The sequence below is a fragment of the Erythrolamprus reginae genome, chromosome 7 (genome assembly GCF_031021105.1).
Source record: "Erythrolamprus reginae isolate rEryReg1 chromosome 7, rEryReg1.hap1, whole genome shotgun sequence".
NCBI lineage: Eukaryota > Metazoa > Chordata > Lepidosauria > Squamata > Dipsadidae > Erythrolamprus > Erythrolamprus reginae.
The window spans coordinates 72,444,413-72,471,096 of record NC_091956.1 but is presented as its reverse complement, the minus strand read 5'-3'; the positions used below and the strand labels follow the sequence as shown (position 1 = coordinate 72,471,096).

Genomic DNA, 26,684 nt, shown 5'->3' with positions numbered 1-26,684 from the left:
TCAGTGAAATCGCAACAACAAAAAAACCACAGAGGTCCAGAGGTGGGGTTTCGAGGACTTCAGTGTTTTTGCGATGCTGCGATTTCACTGATGCTCCCTTTGCTGGGAAACCCCACCTCCAGACTTCCGTTGCCAGCAAAGCGCTTGTTTTTGCGATGCTGGGATTCCCCTGCAACATCTCAAACACACAGAAGTTCGGAGGTGGGGTTTCCCATGGAGGGGAGCCTCAGGGGAATTCCCGCAGCGCAAAAACGGGCGCTTCGGCTGGCAAAAGGGGTGAATTTTGGGCTTGCACGCATTAATCGCTTTTCCATTGATTCCTATGGGAAACATTGTTTCATCTTACAAACTTTTCACCTTAAGAACCTCGCCCCGGAACCAATTAAGTTTGTAAGACAAGGTATCACTGTATATCCATCCTAAGATAAAATACAGAAAATAGTATAAGGGCAGACCAGATGGACCATGAGGTCTTTTTCTGCCGTCAGTCTTCTATGTTTCTATGTTTCTATACTGAGCTGTGTTTCTACTCAGCTTTTATAGCCACACATTGCTGGGCTACAGGTGCTGGCTATTTTGCAAAAATCCTGTCCTCTGAAACTGAAGGAGAGTATAAAAGGAGCTTGTGTTTTTCCCAGAAAAAGTCATGAATAAGGAAACATGATTATCTGTTGCAAAATTTATGTTTACTAAGACGGAAAAATCAAAACAACATTTTGCCATTGTAGAATATGGGCGTTTTGAGTAGTTCTACTATCTTCAGTTAAAGAATCAGGAAAAGAAAGTGCCAACAACTTTAAAATAAGGACATTTAATTGTTTAATTCCGTTGTTTAAATAGAAACACTATAAAGTGGATGGTTATTTACCCCCCTCCTTTTTAAAACCAAATTTGAATGTTAAAACTGGCATTTAAAACACTCCCGGAGTTCATTTTTTGGGGAAAACATACTATGATACCCTTATCTGACTAACAAAGACAATCTAATGGATCTTTACTGTTCACCTGGTTTGTTCTTTTTTCTCTTTCTTTATCTTCTACTGTAACCCTTCTTTTTCTCCTTTAGCACTCATGAATAGTGCACTTCAAATATGCCCCGTAGAAGAGGTATGTCTTTTCTCACTTCCCCACCTGGTGCTTAGCTTCTATAAATTTTAAATGGTGCAATTAGGAATAATTTGCTGCTGCTTAATCAAACAAGATTTCCCGCTAACTCATTTTAATCTGGAGAATATTCCTTCTAATTTGCTATTGTTTTAATGATGTACGATAAATGCAAATATTTCCATTCAAATAAGATTTCAGTTATTTTAATAAGATTTATCATGAGAAAATCTATAGTTAAATCATTTTACATAATGAAATGTGCTCTAATATAACTACCTAACATAAGCATTAATTTTTTTATTAGTAGTAATATTGCTTGAATCTTACTGAGGTTATGCTTGGAATTATGGTATTACTGAAAATGCCTAGATCACTTTTTGCTTCTCATTTGAAAGCGCAGGCGTGAAAAGTAGAAAATAATTGATGGAGCTAATTACATATTCTTTTGGTTCAAATCTGATGAATATATATGATGATGATTGTAGTAAAACTTGATGAATATATATATGATGGATCACTAAGTAATTTCTGGTTTATAAACCAGACGTGGCTCACTTAATAATGCTAACCTAAAGTCCATATAGTTTGATTGACCGTGTGGATATTTCTCATATCAGATCTTTTGCCTTTGTTTGTACTAAAATGAAGTCAAATCAGGTATATGTGAATGTTAAAGACTTTAAGAAACCAACCATGTACAGTATACTTATAGTTTAATATCGTTGGACTAATTTTGAATTCTCTACATATTGTCTCATGAGCTATATAAGGTATGTCTAATGAAATTTCCTTAATCTCAGAGTCGTAAGAAGATGCTGATCAAATGCTGGACTCAAAAACACTTTAATCATGTGTTTTTAATTAAATAATTATTTTTAATAAGCATCTATGGATAGTAATAATGTCTGAAGAATTTTGGGAAACATACATTTAAGTATTATGTTAGCAGTGATAAAAAATTAATTATTGTTGTGTTGTTGTTTTTTAAAAACCTAGCTTCTCGGACAACTTATCACAGTGAACAGCAAAGAGAAAGAAGGTATGGCAATAATCACTCCTTCATTTGTAATTATTCTACCAATAAATTTAGTGTAAGAAGTAACTTATATAAATGAAAATGCTGTTATAGAGTATCTAAATGTTGCATTGGTATCTTTTATTACATGTGTTTAAAATGAGTTAATAAATACCGTAGATTTAACTATGTTTTCTTTGGAAATTGTATTTTAAAATCCATGTGGCATATTCACTGGACTGCGTTAACTTAAAAAGATACTTGGGATCATACAAAGTTTCAAGTGCTTTGTTCTTTTATTTATTTAATTTCTACTCTTTCTGACTGATTCTTCAGCAATAAAGATAGCATCTAGCGATTAAAACATAATAAAAATTAGATTATTTATTATTATTATTATTATTATTATTATTTATTAGATTTGTATGCCGCCCCCTCCGGAGACTCGGGGCGGCTCACAACAGTAATAAAAACAATATAGCAGTAGAACAAATCTAATATTAAAAACATATAAAACCCTATCATTATTTAAAAAACCAAAGAGCACATTCATACTAATCATAAAACAAAGTATAAAAAAAGCCTGGGAGAAAGGTGTCTCAACTCCCCCATGCCTGGCGGTATAGGTGAGTCTTGAGTAGTTTACGAAACTTACTTACTGACTTACTTATTTATTTATTATTAGATTTCTCTGCCGCCCTTCTCAAAGCGACTCAGGGCAACGTACAATATTATAAATGCAACAATATATAAAAGAAATCTAAATTACTTTAAAAGAATTATGCAAATTAATAAAAGCATTAAAAACTCCATATATAATGAATATTCAACTAAAATGAATATTGATATTAAAAGCTTATAATAAATTAAGAATTACATCCTTGATAGAAGACAAGTGACTATCATTTTCCAAAATATTGGGAAAAGTAGCTAGGGTTGCTATGAGAACGGATGCTATTATTACAAAGGGATAGATCATGTCCATTGAGACTGATTATACAGAATATAATAGATTTTTTTGGGACTCTACAATATTTTATATGATATGGCAGTTCACGCCTTAAATGCCCCAAATTATGTTGGCTGATTATTTAGAGCATGCATGGCCAACCTTATATATTGTGGGACAGCTACTAATGCAGCTCCACAAAGTAATAAAACATATGGAAAAATAAATGAAGTTTATAAATGAAGTTTGTTGTTCATTTGCATTAATGTCTTGAGCTGCGTATAAAATATGTAATATCGTTTATTATTATTATTATTGTTATTAGATTTGTATGCCGCCCCGAGTCTTCGGAGAAGGGCGGCATACAAATCTAATTAATAATAATAATAATAATAATAATAATAATATTTAACAATATTACATATTTTATACGCAGCTCAAGACATTTCTTCAATGTGGTATGGGCAAACCAAAAGCATGGATAACCATGTTTAAAGCAAATTTATGGATATTTCAAAAATGGAATTCTTGACAATTATAAGAATGTTGGAGATTTTATTGGACTCTTAGATAGGCAACAAAAACACAAGGGGGTAAATGGACTTATCTATGGGCATTAATGTGTTGAAGAATGAGAAAAAAATGTTTCCCAGCAACTGAATTAGAAAATTCCAATCACTTTCCAAATACTGTGTAATCATAAATTACTGAATTTGGTCCTATTCTTTTCCCGCACATCCAGACGTCCTGAAATCACAATAGTTGCAGCTGAGCCACTTGGACCATCCTCCTGGTTTCCAGGTGGGAACCGTGTCCCTCAACAAGGGCTACTGTTCCAGTCAACTCATAGCCAGACGCCTTGGAGAACCACTGAAATTGTTGCAGCAGAGGTGAGGGAGCACAGGATTTCCTTCTGGGTTCAAGTTGATGTTTGTTTGAGCATTATAATGTAGTGAAATAATTGTAGTATCAGAATTCATAAACAGTGAATTCAGGAGAAGAAATGGCAAACTGTAAGAGGCAAAAAATAGAACTGATGATTATGACATAATAAAAAGACAGCAGGTGCTGTAGATTGGTTTTGAAATTCCTCTCTGAACAAGAAGAGAACTTGAGATTGCCATAAATTCTTCAGAAAGTTGCTCCTCGAGAGATAACTATAATAATAATAATAATAATAATTTATTGGATTTGTATGCCGCCCCTCTCCGTAGACTCGGGGCAGCTAACAACAATGATAAAAACAGCATGTCACAATCCAATAATAAAACAACTAAAAACCCTTATTATAAAACCAAACATACAAACAGACATACCTACCATGCATAACTTGTAATGGCCTAGGGGGAAGGAATATCTCAACTTCCCCATGCCTGGCGGTATAAATGAGTCTTGAGTAGTTTACGAAAGACAGGGAGGGTGGGGGCATCTCCGGGGGGAGTTGGTTCCAGAGGGCCGGGGCCGCCACAGAGAAGGCTCTTCCCCTGGGGCCTGCCAAACGACATTGTTTAGTCGACGGGACCCGGAGAAGGCCAACTCTGTGGGACCTTATCAGTCGCTGGGATTCGTGCGGTAGCAGGCGGTTCCGGAGGTAGTCTGATCCAAAGCCATGTAGAGCTTTAAAGGTCATGACCAACACTTTGAATTGTGACCGGAAACTGATCGGCAGCCAATGCAAGCCACAATGCAACTATGAGACTGCAGTCTCTGGCAATTTGGAGGTCTGGGAGATAAGGGGATACAAGTAGTTCTTGACAGTTCATTTAGTAACTGTTCAAAGTTACAACAGCACTGCAAAAAGTGACTCTTTTTCACACTTATGACCATTGCAACATCCCCCTGGTCGAGTGATCCACATTCAGATGTTTAGAAATTGGTTCATATTTATGACGGTTGCCGTGTTCTGGGGTCATGTGGTCATCTTTTGCAACCTTCTCACAAGCAAAGTCAGTGTGAAAGCCTAATTCATTTAACAGCTAATAATGTGCTAATTTAAAAGCTGTGGTCAATCACTTAGCAACTGTGGCAAGAAAGGTGGTGAAATGGGACAAAATTAAAAACACTTAACAACATAGATTTTGGACTCAATTGTGGCTGTAAGTCAAGGACTATCTGTAGTCATTTTGCTCTAACTCCAGTTGATGCCTTCAACAGACACTGGGTTTACATGCTTCCTTTATTAATCAGTACAGTGGTACCTCTACTTAAGAACTTAATTCGTTCCGTGACCAGGTTCTTAAGTAGAAGCAATTTTTCCCATAGGAATCAATATAAAAGCAAATAATGCGTGCAAACCCGTTAGGAAAGAAATAAAAGTTCCCAATTTGGGTGGGAGGAGGAGGAGGAAGAGGAGGACAGTCGCTGCCAAAGGAAGAAGGTGAGATTAGCACCCCCTTCTGCCGTTCTGCACCCAGACGCTCTGGGAGGCAACCTCGCGCTTGGTGTATAGAAGGCAACGCGAGGGAGTCACCACAGCAAAGTGGTTTATTCCCTCTCCATGCGCCAAGAGAAAGGAAAATGCTCCATTCGCTCTGGGCTGCCAAACCCTCCTTAAGCGTCACCAAAAGGCTCCTCTGGCAGCCCAGAAAAGCCCGAGATAGCCGAGATTAAAGGGGGAATGAAACATAGAAACATAGAAGTCTGACGGCAGAAAAAGTCCATCTAGTCTGCCCTTATACTATTTTCTGTATTTTATCTTAGGATGGATATATGTTTATCCCAGGCATGTTTAAATTCAGTTACTGTGGATTTATCTACCACGTCTGCTGGAAGTTTGTTCCAAGGATCTACTACTCTTTCAGTAAAATAATATTTTCTCATGTTGCTTTTGATCTTTCCCCCAACTAACTTCAGATTGTGTCCCCTTGTTCTTGTGTTCACTTTCCTATTAAAAACACTTCCCTCCTGGACCTTATTTAACCCTTTAATATATTTAAATGCTTCGATCCTGTCCCCCCTTTCCCTTCTGTCCTCCAGACTATACAGATTGAGTTCATGAAGTCTTTCCTGATACGTTTTATGCTTAAGACCTTCCACCATTCTTGTAGCCCGTCTTTGGACCCGTTCAATTTTGTCAATATCTTTTTGTAGGTGAGGTCTGCAGAACTGAAAACAGTATTCCAAATGTGGTCTCACCAGCACTCTATATAGCGGGATCATAATCTCCTTCTTCCTGCTTGTTATACCTCTAGCTATGCAGCCAACCATCCTACTTGCTTTCCCTACCGTCTGACTGCACTGTTCACCCATTTTGGCAGGAAACTGGCCGGGCCTTCATGCCACTCTCAAATTTCCTGGAAAATTTTTCCGGGCTTGGGTTCTTAAGTAGAAAATGGTTCTTAAGTAGAGGCAAAAAAATCTTGAGCACCCAGTTCTTATCTAGAAAATTTCCTGAATACAGTGATCCCCCGCTCTTTGCGAGGGTTCCGTTCCAGGACCCCCCGCAACGAGCGGGTTTTCGCGAAGTAGCGCTGCGGAAGTAAAAACACCCTCTGCGCATGTGCAGAGGGTGTTTTTACTTCCGCAGCGCTAGCGAGGAGCCTAAGATTGGGGGCGGCGCGGGTGTTTTAAAACATCCCCGCCGACATGAGGGGCTCGCTAGCACACCCCCAAACCCGGGTTGGGGGTTCGGGGGTGTGCTAGCGAGCCTCCCATGTCGGCGGGGATGTTTTAAAACACCCGCGCGACTTTCCAATGAGTCCCGAAGACAAACGCGTTGTCTTCGGGACTCATTGGAAAGTCGCGCGGGTGTTTTAAAACATCCCCGCCGACATGGGAGGCTCGCTAGCACACCCCCGAGCCCCCAACCCGGGTTTGGGGGGTGCTAGGAAGCTCCCATTGTTGGCGGAGACCTTTTAAAACACTCGCGCGGCTTCCAAACCGAGTCCTGGAAGCCGCGCGAGTGTTTTAAAAGGTCTCCGCCAACAATGGGAGCTTCCTACCACCCCCCAAACCCGGGTTGGGGGCTCGGGGGGGGGGTGCTAGGAAGCTCCCATTGTTGGCGGAGACCTTTTAAAACACTCGCGCGGCTTCCAAACCGAGTCCTGGAAGCCGCGCGAGAGTTTTAAAAGGTCTCCGCCAACAATGGGAGCTTCCTACCACCCCCCAAACCCGGGTTGGGGGCTCGGGGGGGGTGCTAGGAAGCTCCCATTGTTGGCGGAGACCTTTTAAAACACTCGCGCGGCTTCCAAACCGAGTCCTGGAAGCCGCGCGAGTGTTTTAAAAGGTCTCCGCCAACAATGGGAGCTTCCTACCACCCCCCAAACCCGGGTTGGGGGCTCGGGGGGGGGTGCTAGGAAGCTCCCATTGTTGGCGGAGACCTTTTAAAACACTCGCGCGGCTTCCAAACCGAGTCCTGGAAGCCGCGCGAGTGTTTTAAAAGGTCTCCGCCAACAATGGGAGCTTCCTACCACCCCCCCAAACCCGGGTTGGGGGTCCGGGGGGCGCTGTCTCTCGGTGCTTTCGTGCTGAGTCCGGGAGTGAACTCGCTCCCCGACTCAGCTGGAAAGCGCCGAGAGACAGCGTGGACAGGCCCGTTCCTTGGCGCTGTCTCTCGGGGCTTTCCAGCTGAGTCGGGGAGCGAGTTCGCTCCCGGACTCAGCACGAAAGCCCCGAGTGACAGCGCCAAGGAACGGGCCTGTCCACGCTGTCTCTCGGGGCTTTCGTGCTGAGTCGGGGAGCGAGTTCGCTCCCGGACTCAGCACGAAAGCCCCGAGAGACAGCGCCAAGGAACGGGCCTGTCCACGCTGTCTCTCGGGGCTTTCGTGCTGAGTCGGGGAGCGAGTTCGCTCCCGGACTCAGCACGAAAGCCCCGAGTGACAGCGCCAAGGAACGGGCCTGTCCACGCTGTCTCTCGGCGCTTTCCAGCTGAGTCGGGGAGCGAGTTCGCTCCCGGACTCAGCTGGAAAGCCCCGAGAGACAGCGTGGACAGGCCCGTGCGGCGAGAATGAACGGCGTGGGCGGGCGAAGGGCGGGCGGCAGCGAGGAGTTTGCGTGGGCGGTGGGGAAACTCCTCGCTGACGCCAGCAAGAGGGGGAAGACCCAGGGAAGCCGCTGCCATCTACGCATGCGTGCCCGGCACGCATGCGTAGATGGTATTTTTGACTTCCGGGTTGAAAAATAGCGAAGTACCCTATTCGCAATGATTGGGGACGCAATAAACGGGGGATCACTGTAGAGGCGTTCTTAAGTAGAGGTACCACTGTATTGGAAATTGCTTGTTCGCTGCTTTTCAATTATTAAGAACTTTTCCGTCGACAAATTGTACAGTGAGTGTCAACCCTCCTAGGTAAACCAAATCAGAAACATGACCAGATGAGCTAAATCTACTTTATTGCAAGGCTACATTAAGAGAGTCTGAAAGTTACAAACTTTGCATCCTCCACGTTTAACTGCTTGCTCCATTATGGTGGGTCCTTCCTCAGTTTCCTCCAAGCATAAAGTGATTTGGGCTGTTATTTCATTGTTTCTTAAGGAACATCTCTTCTCTCCTTTCTTCAAGGTCACCCATGTATTCCATTATATTGAGTTTCCATCAATCCTTAGCAAAATGCATTTTAAATAAAAAGTTTACCGCCTTAATTTTTTTTTCTGGAATAAACAGCAAAAAGAGGGAAACTTTTATAGAAAAAGTAAACCTTCGATTTTTAGAAAGTTACAAACGGATTAAGGGTTACTTTGAAATAAGATTTTAGAATTAATTAGATGAGTCCTCCTCGTGGGGAAATGCTTTGGTTTTGATTTTTTTTTTAATGATACACTAGGATTTTGAGGCTTGGATGTTAGAGGGAACCAAAAAGAACAAATATTACCATTAAAGGAGAAGAATTCTTAATTTTGACTTACTAATACAGGACGGAGCAAAATATTTTAACATTCAACATATTAAAGGATATTTTTTGAACAATGGATCCAGAAGTTAATTTTAAGAGTGTCTGCTTCTACAGATAGATTGTGTTTAAAAGATGTTATGGAAGAGGAACAAGTTTTACTGGACATTGAACTGAAGCTCATTTGAAGGTGAATTTAAAGATTTAAATGACAAAATGATATGAAAATGATTTACATTTTGCATACCAACGAAATCAGCTGATGCCTTAATATTTAATAAGGATATACCTAACAGACCAAGAGAGTGACCTGGATAATTTTCCTATATTGTATTGTTTGTATTGTATGCTTGTTAAAGCATTAAAGAATTTTGGGAGAAAAAAACAACCAAGAATAAATTAAAAGAAAAAGTGTTAGAGCAGGGGTGACAAACTGGAAGACTGTAGGTTGAAAGTGTTATATGCAAACCACGCCCACCCCTGGCTCCCTAAAGGCAAAAAAGTCACAACATGTCACGTGGTGTGATTGACACCAGTGTTTTAGAGCATTATTTGAAGAGACTAAAGATCAAGATTCTTAAAAGTAGAAGGAATATATAGTTGGTTTATGTAATCATGATTAGGACAAATTTGTTATCTGTGATACCTCTTAATGTACATTATCCGATCAGTACTGAGATGATGAGATTTGAAAGATTTGTTTTTAGATAATACATGGGATATGGGAAGAAAGAATATGTTATATTTTAAAAGAAGGTATCAAGTTAACTAAAATAGTTTGTGCTTGTGATGAGGGGAGACATAATTTCTTTATTGCTTTTATTTTTGTTTGCCATATTTTCTTTTCTATTGTTTTGTATTATTTTTTCCTTTTTTGGATCCTTTTTTCTTTTCGTTTGCATTAAGTTTTTTTATTGCAGTTAGAATTTCAGTAAAATTACTATTAAAAAGCACTTAGGAAATGGACTAGGATTTTGTACATTTATAAATGCTGAATTTTTAACATGAATATTTTGTTCATTTGGTATTTTTATTTTTCAGCCACCTTCATATGAGCAGGTAATCAAAGAGATCAATCAAGCGCCAATCATCCCAGCCAGCAATAATAATGCTGCCTGTGCTGCTAATTCTAGATGTACTACTACATCTTCAACACAGACTGACTTTTCAGAAGAGATAATCAGCAATTTGCCAGCAATAAATGTGAAAAATAATCTGTCCGTTATCTCTGAATGCAAAAATACTCCAGGTATATTGCTATTAATTTTAGTCTGATGATGTTTAAAGGATTGTTTTGGATAGAATATATATTACATTATTTTGATAGATGTATTATGCAAAATATATGTTGAATTGGTTTCAGCTATTTGTGTGGATTGACACAAAAGTCTTATAACTGAAATAAGATGCTATTGGTAACATGTAATGTATGCCACCAGGGCACACTCATACAATTAAATTTTCAGAAATGAAATGGTACTGGACTTTTATTTAGATACTCAAGCTTAGTTGTTGACATAGATATTGAGTATTGGGTAATTGAAAAGTACAGTGATCCCTCGATTATCGCGAGGGTTCCGTTCCAAGACCCCTCGCGATAATCGATTTTTTGCGATGTAGGGTTGCGGAAGTAAAAACACCATCTGCGCATGCGCGCCCTTTTTTCATGGCCGCGCATGCGCAGATGGTGGAGTTTGCGTGGGCGGCGGGGAAGACCCAGGGAAGGTTCCTTCGGCCGCCCAGCAGCTGATCTGCTCGGCAGCGCAGCGAGGAGCCGAATCGGGGTTTCCCCTTTGCGTGGGCGGTGGGGAAACCCCGATCTTCGTCTGCTCGCTGCTGCTGCGGCCGCCCAGCAGCTGATCTGCTCGGCAGCGCAGCAGCAGCGAGCAGATGAAGATCGGGGTTTCCCCGCCGCCCACGCAAAGGGGAAACCCCGATTCGGCTCCTCGCTGCGCTGCCGAGCAGATCAGCTGCTGGGCGGCCGAAGGAACCTTCCCTGGGTCTTCCTCGCTGATGCCCCCGCTCGCCCGCCCGCCCGCCCGCCGCCCGCCAGCAAGAGGGGGAGAGATAGAGAAAGAGAGAGAAGGAAAGAAAGAGATGAGAGAGGGAGGAAGAGAGTGTGAGAGAGGAAGAAGCAAGATAGAGAAAGAGAGAGAGAAAGAAAGATGAGAAAGGAAGGAAGAGAGTGACGTCATCGGGTGGGAAAAATCGCGATATAGCATTTCGCGAAGAACAAGATCGCGAAAATCGAGGGATCACTGTACTGGGTAATTGAAAATCTAGGAGAATATAAGTTAGAAATACTTTTCAGAAGTTATACATTTATAAAAAAACAAACTATAAAATATGAACGAACTCAAGGAAAAGATCTTTCTTGCCCATAATATTCAAACCTGAAATTCCAAACTTCTTCCAAACTGAAATTAAGTAATTTTCCAGTTACTTAAAGAAATGAACAAATATTTAGCCAAAGACTATATTTTACAAACTGATTTTTCTGGTAAAAAAAAACATACAGTAATTTTATTAATGAAATTTCAGTGCCAATCCAATTCCAAAAGTGTATATTTCAACATTGTCATAAAAAAATCCACCCACAACACATTTTGTCTCCCACTAGTAAAACAACCCATTAATGTTACATATGTATAGTGGGTGATCCTCAATTATCATGATTGAACTTACAAAAAATAGTTTAAAGAATCTTATTTACACAAACTATATAAATGTAATGCAAGAGAATTACTTTAAAGCTCATATCTGGTTAAGATATAGTAGTGAAAAAATAAAGGTGCAGGCTCATTTAAGATATGATCTAATTAAAGCTTTTCCCAAATTAAATACATTCTATCTTAATAATGTTTTGTTAAGGTCTCTGGTAGAATCCTCCCAAAAATGCACAGATACAATTTCAGACACACACACATTTGAAAATTCAAAACAATGTTCTTTATATCGAAAATGCAAATAAACAGAGCACTCTTTTTGTATAGCAAAGAGCACTTGTCTCCAAACAAATTGGTAATTTGTACAAGTCCCTTATCAGTTCTGTGATACTTAGCTTGCAGCTGAGAGGCAATTCACAGTCCTTCTTTCACAAAGTGAAACACACTTTGCTCTGGGTTAGTTTCAAAGTGGGGAAAACTCAGCACACAAAAGGTCAAAGTCAGTAAAGCAGTCATGAAACACAAAGATCAGATAATCCTCCACAATGGCCAAACCCACAGGCTGCTCTTTATAGCAGCCTCACTAATTACCACAGCCCCACCCAACCACAGGTGGCCTCATTTTCTTTGATAATAATCTCTCAGTTGTTGCTGCCTATTCATCGCTCTCCGCATGTGTGGCTGTATCATTAACTCTTGTTCCGAATCCAAGGAGGAGCTAGATAATTGATCTCCTTCTGAGCTGTCTGCCACACTCTCCTCCTCCCTGTCACTCATGTCTTCTTGGTCAGAGGAGCCTTCATCATCAGATTCCACCGTGGGGGGGGGGGGGGCAAAACAGGCCTGCAGCATGTGGATGTCTCCCCCACATCCACAGTCCTTGAGGCAGTAGCTGGGCCAGAGCTAACCACAACAAATAATGAATTATCTGAGAGTTTTGTAATTTCTATATAAGAACTTATGAAGCATATTTTATTGGAATTTATGGCACAGTTATTTTAGTAGATACCGACCAAAGTTTGAACGAAAAGTTTTTGCATATGTTTTCAAATATGTTATTTGATGTTGCAATATTTCAATGAAACTTATTGTTTTCTTACAGCTACACATAGTCCTCAGAAGCCACCCAGACCATCATCATCTCTGATAAACAGCAATCTTCCCATAAATGAACAACTCTTAGTTATTTTAGAAGACCAGACATCTCGAGAGCAGTCGAATGCTGCAGTATGTCCTGTGCCAAAGCCAAGATCAAAGGGCAATTTGAAGCCAGTGGCTAAAGACAATCAAGCAAACAATCAGGAACAAACAAGCCCATCAAGGAGTGAAAATGCTGAATTAACTAATTCTTTGATGTTCCTACTAGACAATAGCCTTAGGGAAAGTCATACAGTAAAGGACAGCATGGATACAGACAACAACCAAAGTAACATATTATCACGGATTAAATCATTTGAGATGCAAGGGAATGTTGAAACTCCAGGATTAATCAAGAAACCGGAAGCATCTCCACGCACATCGGGCCCCAAACCTATCATTAGTGCAAAAAAGCCTGTAGTGGCCCCAAAGCCAGGCGTTAACAGAGCGTCCGGAGAATGGGAGTCTTGGACAGAAAACAAGCATAAAGGTGCCTCCCAAGAGAAGCCCCTTCAGGAAGTTAGGAGCAACATTATAACCAAGCCTGAATTGCCAAAGAAGCCAACATTAGTGACTGTAAAGAGTAATAGCAATGGGCTCCTTAATTCAGGAAGTGGATCAGCTGTAGAGAATATTGATGGACAGAGAAAAATTCCCGTTCCTGCTCCTAGGCCACTTCTTCCCAAGAAGTCAGTCTCTTTTGAAAGTCCTTTGCTTCCTATGCTTCCCCTGAAACCAACAAGTTCCGTTCCCAAGCTCTCTGTAGCTGCCCAATCAAATGCCTTTAGATCCCCAGTGGAGGGTTGTCCAAGCAGCGTTGCAGCATCTCCAACACAAAATGTTACTTCTGCAGAAGGAGATCTGATCAGCTTTGAGGACGATGTTTTATCCTTTAGCCCTGTCAAAGCTGTTCAAGAAATTTCTCATTCAGAATCAGGTAAGTTTTAAAAAGAGAAAATGAGCTTTTGTTTTTTTAAAGAAGTTTCAGGTTGTAGAATAAATGCAGGTGCGTTTCAATAGTAGTTAATATAAAAATTATGAAACCAGAACTCATTCATTTGCAAATGTTCCTGTCTATAATGGATTTGCTGGGATGCTCTGGAGAGTTTTCCGGTTGAGGTCTGTGGTATCAAATCAAAGCCTATTAAATATTACAGTATAGTGTTCCCTCGATTTCTGCGGGGGATGCGTTCCGAGACCGCCCGCGAAAGTTGAATTTCCACAAAGTAGAGACGCGGAAGTAAATACACCATTTTTGTCTATGGACAGTATCACAAGCCTTCCCTTAACACTTTAAACCCCTAAATTACCATTTCCCATTCCCTTAATGACCATTTACTCACCATTATTACTGGTACTCACCATTGAATAAGACACTTAGTGATTCTGATATTTATAAACATAATTATTTATTAACAATAATTTTTGTGTGTGTTATTTATTTGCAAAAATTATTAGTTTGGCGATGACATATGACGTCATTGGGTGGGAAAAACCGTGGTATAAGAAAAAAACCGCAAAGTATTTTTTAATTAATGTTTTTTGAAAAACCGTGGTATAGGCTATTCGCAAAGTTCGAACCCGCGAAAATCGAGGAAACACTATTGCTATTTGACTTTCTCCTTCAAATACTGTACATTGTTTGCAGAATTACTGGATTTTCTTTTGTTTATTTGTTACTATCTTCCATGTTCTCCAAGGTAACAGAAATGTGATAAAAGTAGATCCTATTGATTTGAATTACAATAGGTCAAAGACTCCAAATAAGCTTTCAGGTTATAACCAGGATTGGTTTGTGTGCCTAACTTTAAGGAAGCTGTATTCTGGAATGTCTCTCCTTATCTCTGATTTCTTAGAAAGCACGTCCTTGAATTACAGCAATGGAAATGTTTTGAAAATCCTATTGCCACATCTAACAGTAAATACTGTAAATTGCAAGAAGTTTCTGTAAATATTTCAAACTGGGTAACATTGGGTCAGGAACTCCACTCCTGAGTAGCGCCAATGATATTATCTAGTTTGGATAATGAAACGTCTTCGAGAAAACAACCAATCTCAGGGAGCACCAAGGACCTCTCATTTCAAGCTGCATTCTCCTTTATTCTTTCTGTTCTGCTGGCATTATTCCTTTTATTTTATTTATTTATTTATTCATTTATTCATTTATTTATTTATTTATTTATTGGATTTGTATGCCGTCCCTCTCCGTAGACTCGGGGCGGCTAACAACAGTAACAAAAAACAGCATGTAAATCCAATACTAAAACAACTAAAAACCCTTATTGTAAAACCAAACATCCATACATGCAAACATACCATACATGAATTGTAAAGGCCTAGGGGGAAAGAATATCTCAGTTCCCCCATGCCTGACAGCAGAGGTGGGTTTTAAGGAGCTTACGAAAGGCAAGGAGGGTGGGGGCAATTCTAATCTCCGGGGGAGTTGGTTCCAGAGGGCCGGGGCCGCCATAGGGAAGGCTTTTCCCCTGGGCCCCGCCAAACGACATTGTTTTGTTGACGGGACCCGGAGGCCCACTGTGGGACCTAACCGGTCGCTGGGATTCGTGCGGCAGAAGGCGGTCTCGTAGATACCCTGGTCGGGTGCCATGAAGGGCTTTATAGGTGATGACCAACACTTTGTTGCTTATTATCTGGAACCCCTCCGATTCTCATTACACGTTTCCTCCTTATTTATCTGGATCCCTGCCACCATTTTGCATATTTGAAGGGGAGGGAAAGATGATATATAATATTATATAATATATTTTATACCATATAATATAATAGTAAACTTTTAATATTTTTTTCAGGTTGTGGTTAAGGCATATAAGCATGCACATATTTGCATTGGTATTTTTCATAATAATTTGCTTTCCAATTTTTCAAATCCTTTCTTATTAAAATTTGTAAATATTTGCTTGTCTTTGAATTATGAAATTTTAGTTATTTCAAATACTGACAAAATTATCTTTCCTCAGAATTTATAACAAATAGAACTGAATATTAGTGTGTAATTGAGCAGAAAAAAACAGGCACTGGCTAATGGTTGATTTTTTACAAAATTCAGTTATTATTTTTTATTAGACTTCATAAGGCATGCATAAAAATAATAAGTTTGAGGTCTGATAATGACAGGACCTATGTACCAGAGAGGTTAAAAACTAAATAAATGTAGTTGTGTGAGTACACATGTCAAACTCAAATTGTTGCAAGAGTAATTGCAATTCTGGGAAATACTGTGAACACATTTGAAATTTAATAATTTAATTATTATTACTAGAGATGCAGGTGGAACATGATGCTGGATGATTAGCTGGAGTAAGTACTATATTAGCATTAGTAAATTAATAATAATAATAATAATAATAATAATAATAATAATAATAATAATAATAATTTATTAGAAAGGGGGGGGAAGTTCACCATCACTCCCCTAGAAAATAGCATATTTTCCTACTTGGAGAAAGAGAGGGTCTGGTGCATTTGCCTTTTCTTTCTGTGAACAAAATCAATGCTTCCCAATGCATATTCACTGTCTTGGTAACTGGCTATCATTCCTGTGAATGTGGACTGGCATCATCACATTGGCATGGTGGGAAATCTGATTATCAAGCTGCTGCAGGGCTTTGCAGAACTGAAGAATGAGATAACTGGCAACGGAAAGAGGCTTTTGGAGCCTTTCAATGCGAAGCCAGATAGGACAGATGTTATGTTTGTTTTGGAAACCTTTATAGGAAGTAAAAAATAATAATAAACCAAAGAAAACATCAACTTGCCAAAAAAAGCAAGCTGGGCAGCCAAAGAATGTTCAGGGCAAATTGGAAAAAAAACCACACACACACAACCCTGAGAATGAACGTGAGTGAAATGCTCTGTTTGTAGGGAAGCAGTCAAGCCCCTAATCTTATTAATCAGATTGAATGCAAGAGTTAGATTGGAAACTCTTGTAAACTATTTTTTTTAAAAAATTGCTCCTTATTTATTCTTGAACCTTTTAAGGAGAAGCTTGTGTGAGTTATTTGAATTTAATTTTTCGAATTCCATAACTGATTACGGATGCCACCCACAACAGATAAGGCCGAAATGTCCATCTGTTCCTCATTTTCAATAGCTTGAAAGGCATCCTTATCTTTCCTAGGCTGGAATTTCCCTTTTGAAATATACTGTAAACTTTAGAGTGTGCGGTGGATGTAGGTATTTCTTTCAGCATACAACCCTGGACTTCTGTGTGTGTGTTACTGATGTTTCTTCTTGCATGGAAACAGAATAAAATGCTGTGTTTGGCATTTTTCTTAGATGTTACTAATTTGCCACCTAAAGCTGAATCTGCAAAAGAAGCACCAGTCCAGCCAGCTGTTGTGCGCAAACCTACTGTAATCCGGATCTCATCTAAACCAGCAAAAGGTAATATCGTAATATCTCATCCATCCACCCTGTATGAAAATACGATCTTGAAAAACCTATTTTTGCCTAAAATTGTTTCTACATAGAAACATAGAAGATTGATGATAGAAAAAGACCTCATGGTCCAATAAGCCAGGGAGATGGCTTGCATATAAACTAAGGAAAAATCAAATTGCAGAAAAGATAAAAAGAGCTAAGTTGTTCTCTCCTATGCATAGCTCTACGCATGCGTGGGTCTGTCATACGTTCCTCATCTGAATCCAAAGAAGATAAGGAAGATTGACCTCCTCCTGGGCTGGCAGCCAAGCCCCCTTCTTCCATCCCACCCACACTTCCTTCGTCATCAGATACTTCGCTAGCTGACTCTGTTGGGAGCAAAACAGGCCTGTGACAGGTGGATGTTTCCTCCACCTCCACATTCCTTGGGGCAGGAGCTGGGCCAGAGCTAACAGCACGGGACCTCCAGAACCACGTAGGCGAGCCCAATTAGGTGTTCCAGCTAGTATCCCACCCCTGTTTCCATCCCAGACTTTCCTATCCTGAACACATGACAGCAGCCCCTTCCTCCAACTTTACCCCACCCAGCCGTACTCCTTACCAAGAATTCCTGCTGCTTTTTGCTTAACGACTTGCATGTCTTGGGAGTATGATGGCAACCAGGGCCAAGCAATACAGTCATGCAATGTTGTGTTTAACAACCCATTGTTTAATGAAGTCCATTATAGTTCTCTGTTGAATATTTTTGTACAATAACCTTAACAACCTTTTCTACAACACCTTTCCTCTAGGCTCTTTATATTTTATGTTTGGTATGTATGTGCTGTTTGGTTTTTAAATATGATAGGGTTTTATATGCTTCTTTTTTAATATTAGATTTGTTTCGCGATAATATTGTTTTTTATTATTGTAGTGAGCCGCCCCGAGTCTTTGGAGAGGGGTGGCATGCAAATGTAATTAATAATAATAATAATAATAATAATAATAATAATAATAATAATAATATTTCTTTAATAATTAAAATCTGAATTTTGATAATGTTGGAAAATTATAAATATTTGTGCAGCTTTAAATGACATTCTGGAAAGCCCTCCTCCACTACCTACAGAGAAACCAATCGGAAACACATCTGGTACTGCAGCTGGGAAACTCAATAACACCAACATAATTAACAAGGTAATGCATTCCCTCCCTCCCTTCCTAAAAAAATGAAGCCACGTTATTAAACTGTTTTACTGAATCTTTCAGTGCTTTACGATGCTTAATGTGCATATTTCACCAATTACGTACTCTCCCCTTCCCCAAAATAGTAGAAGTGAGAAAATTGCTAAAATCTTCCTTAGATTTCTTGCATTCAGACCTATCCGGTTCCTTCTTTGGTTACTGCACTCATTCCAACCAATTTTCCTAGACAGTAAATAATCCTAGTTTTGTTTGTTCTGTGTGTGGTTGAAGCACTCATATGAAAGACTGTTGAAACTCTGAAAAATTGTCCATTTGATTTTGCAATTTTTGACTTTTTAACCACATCGTGCATTGAAGTAAAACGTTGGTCCATTTTTATTTATTTCTTTTTTTAAAATATTTTTATTAAATTGCAAAGACAAACAAAACATACATTACATGTAACACTTAGTGGAGCAACAATCGCTCCGCTCAGAGTAGAAGTCATCTTTGTATTTATAATAATAAAAAAAAATCTTATCGTTATTTAACACCATCTATGAAATACTTAAAAATATCAATTATAAGATGATAGGTAAAAACACATCTAAAGTATTTAAGAATATAAAGTTCCTCCATTTTTAACAAGGCCAGCAGGCACCGCAACCCTATTGCACTTGCATTGATGCGCACTCTGCCACCCACACTTTGCTTGAGATGCCCCTCTCCTGCCCCTTACACACCCTCACGCACTTCCCCGAGCCTTGCTATATTCACAACTCCTTGTGCACCATTGCTCCCTTTCTCCCCCATCTGACGGTAACTACTCCAAGCACTGCCATGCCCATGTCACTTCAACCATCTGCATACACCTCAGTCCCTTGCCATTCACCACTGGCAGCAGTTACGTACCTCCCTACTGGCTTATATCCAAGCTGCCTATGACTCACAATTTCCTGATGGCTTCCGCACTGACTTGTGGTTGTTGGAAACCAGCAGGAAGTTGTGAGGAGCTGCTCGCTTAATGACCCACAACCCTCACTTAATTATGGCAACAGGGATTGCAAGGACTACCATCACTAAGTAATGCGATTATGTGACATTGCAATTTGTTGTCAGATTATTTGTGACATACATTCTGGTTCTAAGTGCAGTCATAACTTGAGGACTACCTGCATATACACAAAAGCAAGTGTGGTGTAATGGCTAAAAGCACGAGGCTAGAAACTGGGAAAATTAGTTCTAGTCTACTTTATTTATTTATTTAGTTAGTTGGTTGGTTGGTGTTCTGCCGGTGTGTTTCAACTGCCCGTAATTACAGGGTAATTAGTCCAGGAAGACACACACCACACAATAAAAGGAAAACCCAAAAGTTTTTATAAACAGAAACACAGAAACAGCTCCCTTTTTAAATGTCAAAGGGATTTTCTGGTACACACAAGGCCCAGGTTAAATGCAATCCAATTGCTCACCCAATAACTGGGAAATTGAGTCCAATTCCAAAGTCCAGAGAGTCCACACACAATCTTGAACAGCACAAAAACCACGATCTTGACGAAACAATGAATCAGATAAACTGCCATGAGGTTAAAACACCAGGCTGCACTTTTATCTGTAGCACTAATTACAGCAGCCCCACCCAACCACAGGTGGCCTCATTTTCTCTTGTAATAATCCTTCAGTTGTTGTCTCCTATTTCTTTCTTTATTTCTTCAGCTTAAGAAGAAGGCATTTGGCCAAAAACGTTGCCAAGAAATTTGTATAGACTTGTCCAGACTACTACCAGTCCTTTTCTTAGCTGACATTTTACTTTGAAATAATCATAACAATTCTATTTTTTTTTGTCCAAATAATAACACTTAATGACCCAATAGGAACCTGAACAGCCCAGCTTGATACAGCCAAACAAGAATGAATCTGTTCTGCCTTCAAGGTGAGTAGGAAAGGAGCAGCAGTGGGATTAGTATTGTGCAGTACATATTTTGCTACCACTTTGTTAGACTAAAACTAGTTGTATAGTTTTAATTTGTTACATTATATGGTAAAATGTAAAATATTCTACAATTTTTAAAATACATATGGACTATACGTTATATTGATTATTCTATAACTTTATCCTAGAATATGATGGCAACATTTTTTTTGGCTGGGGTGCCAAAAGGGCATACGCATGAGCCCACACCCATAATGCAATGCCCCCATGCATGAGTGCACCCACCCCTGTGCTGCCCCTCCATGCATGTGCGCAGGGCTCGCTGAAGTCTCTGGCGCCTGTGGATGGTGAAAAATGGACCCAACAGCTCTAACGGAAGTTCATTTCTAAACTTTTGTTTGGGTCATACCCCCCCCCAACCCCGGCTTGAGGAAAGTCTCCTGAATTGAATTCAATTTATTAGATTTGTATGCTGCCCCTCTCCGAAGACTCGGGGCGGCTCACAACAATAATAAAAACAGTATAACAATGGAACAAATCTAATATTACAATTATATTAGAAAACCCCCAACAATTTAAAAACCATACAACACATACATACCAAACATAAAATATAAGAAAGCCTGGGGGAGATGTCTTAATTCCCCCATGCCTGGCGATATAGGTGGGTCTTGAGTGACTTGCGAAAGACAAGGAGGGTGGGGGCCGTTCTAATCTCCGGGGGGAGTTGATTCCAGAGGGCCGGGGCCGCCACAGAGAAGGCTCTTCCCCTGGGGCACGCCAAACGACATTGTTTGGTCGACGGGACCCGGAGAAGGCCAACTCTGTGGGACCTTATCGGCCGCTGGGATTCGTGAGGTAGAAGGCGGTTCCAGAGGTATTCTGGTCCAATGCCATGAAGGGCTTTAAAGGTCATTACCAACACTTTGAATTGTGACCGGAAACCGATCGGCAGCCAGTGCAGGCCGCGGAGTGTTGCAGAAACGCGGGCGAATCTAGGAAGCCCCACGATAGCTCTCGCGGCCGCATTCTGCACGATCTGAAGTTTCCAAACACTTTTCAAAGCCTGCGGAAGGTGAATAATGGCCAATGGCCCAACCGGAAGTTTGGAAACGAACTTCCAGTAGGCCCATTGAGTCGGTTTTTCACCATCCACAGGCTCCGGAGGCTTTCCTGTAATCTGGGGACGGTGAAAATGACCTCTTCCCCCCCATCCTCTGGATGGCCAAAAATCAGCTGGCCAACGTACACATGTGCGCTGGAACTGACATAGGGCAATGCCTTGCCTGCCCTCAGATATGACTCCATGTGCCACTTGTGGCACGCATGCCATAGGTTTGCCATCACAGCCCTAGAAGATATAAATATTTACATTCTCAGTCTGATCCATTCATAATATTTAGAAGAATTGAATATTATGAAGTTGCAGGAAAGTATTGTATGTTATGAAGTTACACGAAAGCATACAGTCAATCAGTGTTTGATGTCATTGTGAATAGCCGAAAGCAGATATCCAGTTTTAATTTTAAAGAAATATTTATGTACCTTTTAATCTTTGCGGAAGGCAAACTGATGTATTTCATTAATTAGAAAAACAAAAGTGCCAGCTATTGAACAGGGGAATCCAACAATGAAGTTGCTTCCAGTGCGATTCTGATTCAGGGGTGTCAAATTCGATTTCATAAAAAAAGAGAAGATTGACGGCAGAAAAAGACTACATGGTTCATCTAGTCTGCCCTTATACTATTTCCTGTATTTTATCTTAGGATGGATATATGTTCATCCCAGGCATGTTTAAATTCAGTTACTGTGGATTGACCAACCACGTCTGCTGGACGTTTGTTCCAAGCATCTACTACTCTTTCACTAAAATAATATTTTCTCACGTAATTTCTGATCTTTCCCCCAACTAACCTCAGATTGTTCCCTCTTCTTCTTGTGTTCACTTTCCTATTAAAAACACTTCCCTCCTGAACTTTATTTAATCCTTCTTTCACTGAGAGCTCAATTTCATTAGGGTTGTGCTTGACCTCTGGGGGCTGGAGGAGATGTGGCCAGGGTGGGCATCGACAGCTCGAGGTCACTTGTGTCGGGGATGGCTGCGGTGGACTGAGTGCTCTGCCAGTGAAAATGGGCTTCTAAGCTCCGTTTTCTGCTGTAAAAGCTTCCTGCCACCCTCTGCCAGCAAAAACAGAGCTCGGGCTGCAGCGGGCTGGTCCTTCACTGCTTCCAGAGCAGCCCTGCGGGCCAGATCTATTCGGATTCAGCCCATGGGCCTTGAGTTTGACACCCCTGTTCTAATGGTTTTAGTCAATGGGGATTCTGATGTTTTTAGTCAAGCCTTTTTGCATTATGTTTCCTTGATTGAAACTGTCTAACTATATAAAGACCTATTTTACTCAACGCTTTCCACGTAGGATACCATTCTCATTTTTGTTTTCAGATAGCTGATATAATATTGCTGAGATGTATACATTTGGCATTCGAATTTGATTTTTACAAAAGAGAGGCTATTAAATTGTATATTGTGTGTTATATGTAAAAATGTAGTTTAATAAGAAGCCAAAAACTGATCCTCTGGATCTAAGAGTCTAGTGCTCTTAGCATATTCTTTAAAAAATTATTTAATGGTGATTAGTATTACTTCTAGTGTATCCATAATTGCAATGGTATGTAGAAATGTTTTTGGGAGACAGGAGGAGAGAAGAGATGTTGCTTGCCTAGGGCAGTGTTTCCTAACCTTGGCAACTTGAAGATATTTGGACCAACTCCCAGAATTCCCCAGCTAGATACTTGAAGATATTTGGACTTCAACTCCCAGAATTCCCCAGCCAGATACTTGAAGATATTTGGGCTTCAACTCCCAGAATTCCCCAGCCAGATACTTGAAGATATTTGGACTTCAACTCCCAGAATTCCCCAGCCAGATACTTGAAGATATTTGGATTTCAACTCCCAGAATTCCCCAGCCAGATACTTGAAGATATTTGGATTTCAAGCCAGCTGGGGAATTCTGGGAGTTGAAGTCCAAATATCTTCAAGTTGCCAAGGTTGAGAAACACTGGCCTAGGGGACAGTCAGATGAGAGAAAATTAGGGATGGATTATTGTGGAGAAAAACTATCTTCACGGTCACCAGGAGTCACAAACAACTTGATGGCACATAATTAACCTAACAATAGTTTTTTTTAATAATTCAGTGTCTTTGTAAGAAAATTGGAATAGGATGTGTTTTCTAACGCTATGCTTTCTTCATAATTTCTAGACCCGTTCTGGAGAAAATTATACCACCTCGGCCTTCTCCACCTAAAGGGGCCCCAGGAAGACCACCACCGCCAAAATCCACCAGAACCTCATCAGATACTGATAGATTTCCACGCTCGTCCTCTGATGTGACACTCCATAAGAAACCTAGCACGCCTGGATTGGGAATCAAAAAAACGAAGAGTGATGATTTTAATAAATATGGCTCAGATTTACCCCCTCGGCCTAAGCCGGGTCATCCTCTATACAATAAATACATGGTGAGAAGATTAATTTCTTTGGGAGGGGGGGGGGATGTGACTTTGGTTGCATTGGTTGCCGATCAGTTTCCGGTCACAATTCAAAGTGTTGGTTATGACCTATAAAGCCCTTCATGGCACCGGACCAGAATATCTTCGGGACCACCTCCTGCCGCACGAATCCCAGCGACCGGTTAGGTCCCACAGAGTCAGCCTTCTTCGGGTCCCGTCGACTAAACAATGTCGTCTGGCGGGACCCAGGGGAAGAGCCTTCTCTGTGGGGGCTCCGACCCTCTGGAACCAGCTCCCCCCTGACATTAGGATTGCCCCCATCCTCCCTGCCTTTCGTAAACTTAAAACCCACCTCTGTCGTCAAGCATGGGGGAACTAAAACATCATATTTGCAGTTCCACTTTCTGGTACCAGGCAGAATAGTAGAGTAGAATAGATTAAAGTAAAGTAGAAAAGAATTAGGATAGGACAGGACAGGACAGGAGCTGGAAGGGACCTTGGAGATCATATTAGTCCATCCCACTGCTCAAGTAGGAGACCTTATATCAGTGATGGAGAAACCTTTTTTCCTTGGGTGCTGAAAGAGCATAGCACGCCGATCGCGCATGTCCAAGTGCCCACACCCATAATTCAATGCCTGGGGAGGGCGAAAACAGTTCCACCCACCCACCCAGAGGCCCTCTGGAGGCCGGAAACAGCCTGTTTTCCAAACTTCTGGTGGGCCCAGTTGGCTCATGTTTCACCCTCCCAAAGCTCCAAATACTTCGTTGGAGCTGGGGGAGGGTAAAAACACCCTCTCCATCCTCCTGGAGGCTCTCTGGAAGTCAAAAATGCCCTCCCAGAGCCTCTGCATGAGCTGGCCGGCACACACATGTACGTTGGTCGGCACACACATGTACGTTGGAGCTGAGCTGGGGCAACTTGGGTGTCCTCCTCGATCCACAGCTCACATTAGAGAAACATCTTTCAGCTGTGGTGAGGGGGGCGTTTGCCCAGGTTCGCCTGGTGCACCAGTTGCGGCCCTATTTGGACCGGGAGTCATTGCTCACAGTCACTAATGCCCTCATCACCTCGAGGCTCGACTACTGTAATGCTCTCTACATGGGGCTACCTTTGAAAAGTGTTCGGAAACTTCAGATCGTGCAGAATGCAGCTGCGAGAGCAATCATGGGCTTCCCTAAATATGCCCATGTCACGCCAACACTCCGCAGTCTGCATTGGTTGCCGATCCATTTCCGGTCACAATTCACAATGTGGGTCCCTTCATGGCACCAGACCAGGGTATCTACGAGACCGCCTTCTGCCACACGAATCCCAGCAACCGGTTAGGTCCCACAGAGTGGGCCTTCTCCGGGTCCCGTCAACAAAACAATGTCGTTTGGCGGGACCCAGGGGAAGAGCCTTCTCTGTGGCAGCCCCAGCCCTCTGGAACCAACTCCCCCTGGAGATTAGAATTGCCCCCACCCTCCTCACCTTTCGTAAGCTCCTTAAAACCCACCTCTGCCGTCAGGCATGGGGGAACTGAGATATTCTTTCCCCCTAGGCCTTTACAATTTATGCATGGTATGTTTGTTTGTATCTATGTTTGGTTTTACAAATAAGGGTTTTTTAACTGTTTCAGTATTGGATTTACATGCTGTTTTGTACTACTGTTGTTAGCCACCCCAAGTCTACGGAGAGGGGCGGCATACAAATCCAATAAATAATAATAATAATAACAACAACAACAACAGCTCGTGTACCAGGAGATATGGCTCCTCATGCCACCTGTGTCACCCATGCCATAGGTTCGCCATCACTGCCTTACATCATTTGAGACAAGTGATTATTCAGTCTCTCCTTAAAAACCTTCAATGATGAAGCACCCACAGCTTCTACAGGCAAGCTGTTCCCCGGGTTAATTTTCATTGTTAGGAAGTTTTGCCTTAATTCCAGGTTGTTTCTCTCCTTGATTAGTTTCCATCCATTGTTTATTGTCTAACCCTCTGGTGCTTTGAAAAATTAGTTGACTCCCTCTTCTTTGTGGTAGGCCCTCAGATATACTGGAATACAGTACTGGTATCATGTCACCCCAACTCTTTATTTTCTCTATACTAGCCAAATCCAAAACTTATAACCATTCTTCATCTGTTTTAGTCTTCAGATCTTTGATTATCTTAATTGCTCTTTTTCAAAAGTCTCACCATTTTTATTGTAATGTAATGAACCAAACTGGGTGCAGTATTCCAGGTGTGGTCTTACTAAGGTTTTATAAGGTGCTACTGAATACTTCACATTATTTTGATTCTACGCCTCTGTTTATATTACCAAAGGTTGTGTTAGCTTTTTTTAGCTGCTGTCGCACACTGCTGGCTCATATTTAAGTGATCATCAATTAGGATTCCAAGCTCCTTCTCATGGTTACTGTTTTTGAGCCATGTGTCACCTAACCTGTACTTACACCTTGGTTTTTTTCTGCCCAAGTGTAAAACTGCGTTTCTCCACATTAAAATTTTATTTGTTGGATAGGTCCCATTGTTCAAGTCTGTCAAGATCCTTCTGGATCCTGAGCTTGTCTTCTGAGATGTTGGCTATTCCTGCCACCTTAGTGTCATCTGCAAATTTGATGAGGTCATCTGCAAATTTGATGAGGTCCCATTCTATTCCCTCATCTAAGTGATTTATGAAGATATTGAAGAGTACTAGATCTAAAACTGAACCTTGTGGTACCCCACAGTTTACTTCCCTCCATGTAGATGTGGTACCATTAGAGTAAGTACCATTTGTTATGTCATTGCAGCTCTTCAACAACCCAGGAAATAACAAAACCCAATAAGGCCCTTGCAGCAAATTGTTTGCCCTTTCCTAATGTGGACCAGTGTATGCCTTTTAGGAGTCAGACAAAAATTAATTTAAATAGTAACTAACAATGTAGCTGCAGGGGCAAATATCAGGTCCTGAAACCTATCAATTGACAAATAAAGTAATTAT

At 41.0% G+C, this 26,684-nt stretch overlaps 1 protein-coding gene across 3 annotated transcripts in view; it reads left to right on the top strand.

Moving 5' to 3' along the window:
* SH3D19 (SH3 domain containing 19) overlaps positions 1–26,684 on the top strand; it is an 88,272-nt gene that overhangs the window by 41,986 nt on the left and 19,602 nt on the right. For 2 of the 3 annotated variants that reach the window (XM_070757816.1, XM_070757817.1), the window contains exons 4-12: positions 1,067–1,107; positions 2,104–2,146; positions 3,814–3,961; positions 9,941–10,148; positions 12,668–13,639; positions 16,999–17,106; positions 18,170–18,279; positions 20,142–20,200; positions 23,465–23,723. In XM_070757816.1, coding sequence (XP_070613917.1) covers positions 1,092–1,107; positions 2,104–2,146; positions 3,814–3,961; positions 9,941–10,148; positions 12,668–13,639; positions 16,999–17,106; positions 18,170–18,279; positions 20,142–20,200; positions 23,465–23,723 — 1,923 coding nt within the window. In that variant the 5' untranslated portion in view covers positions 1,067–1,091. The remainder of the gene's footprint in view (positions 1–1,066; positions 1,108–2,103; positions 2,147–3,813; positions 3,962–9,940; positions 10,149–12,667; positions 13,640–16,998; positions 17,107–18,169; positions 18,280–20,141; positions 20,201–23,464; positions 23,724–26,684) is intronic. The other variant, XM_070757815.1, reaches the window with a different exon arrangement.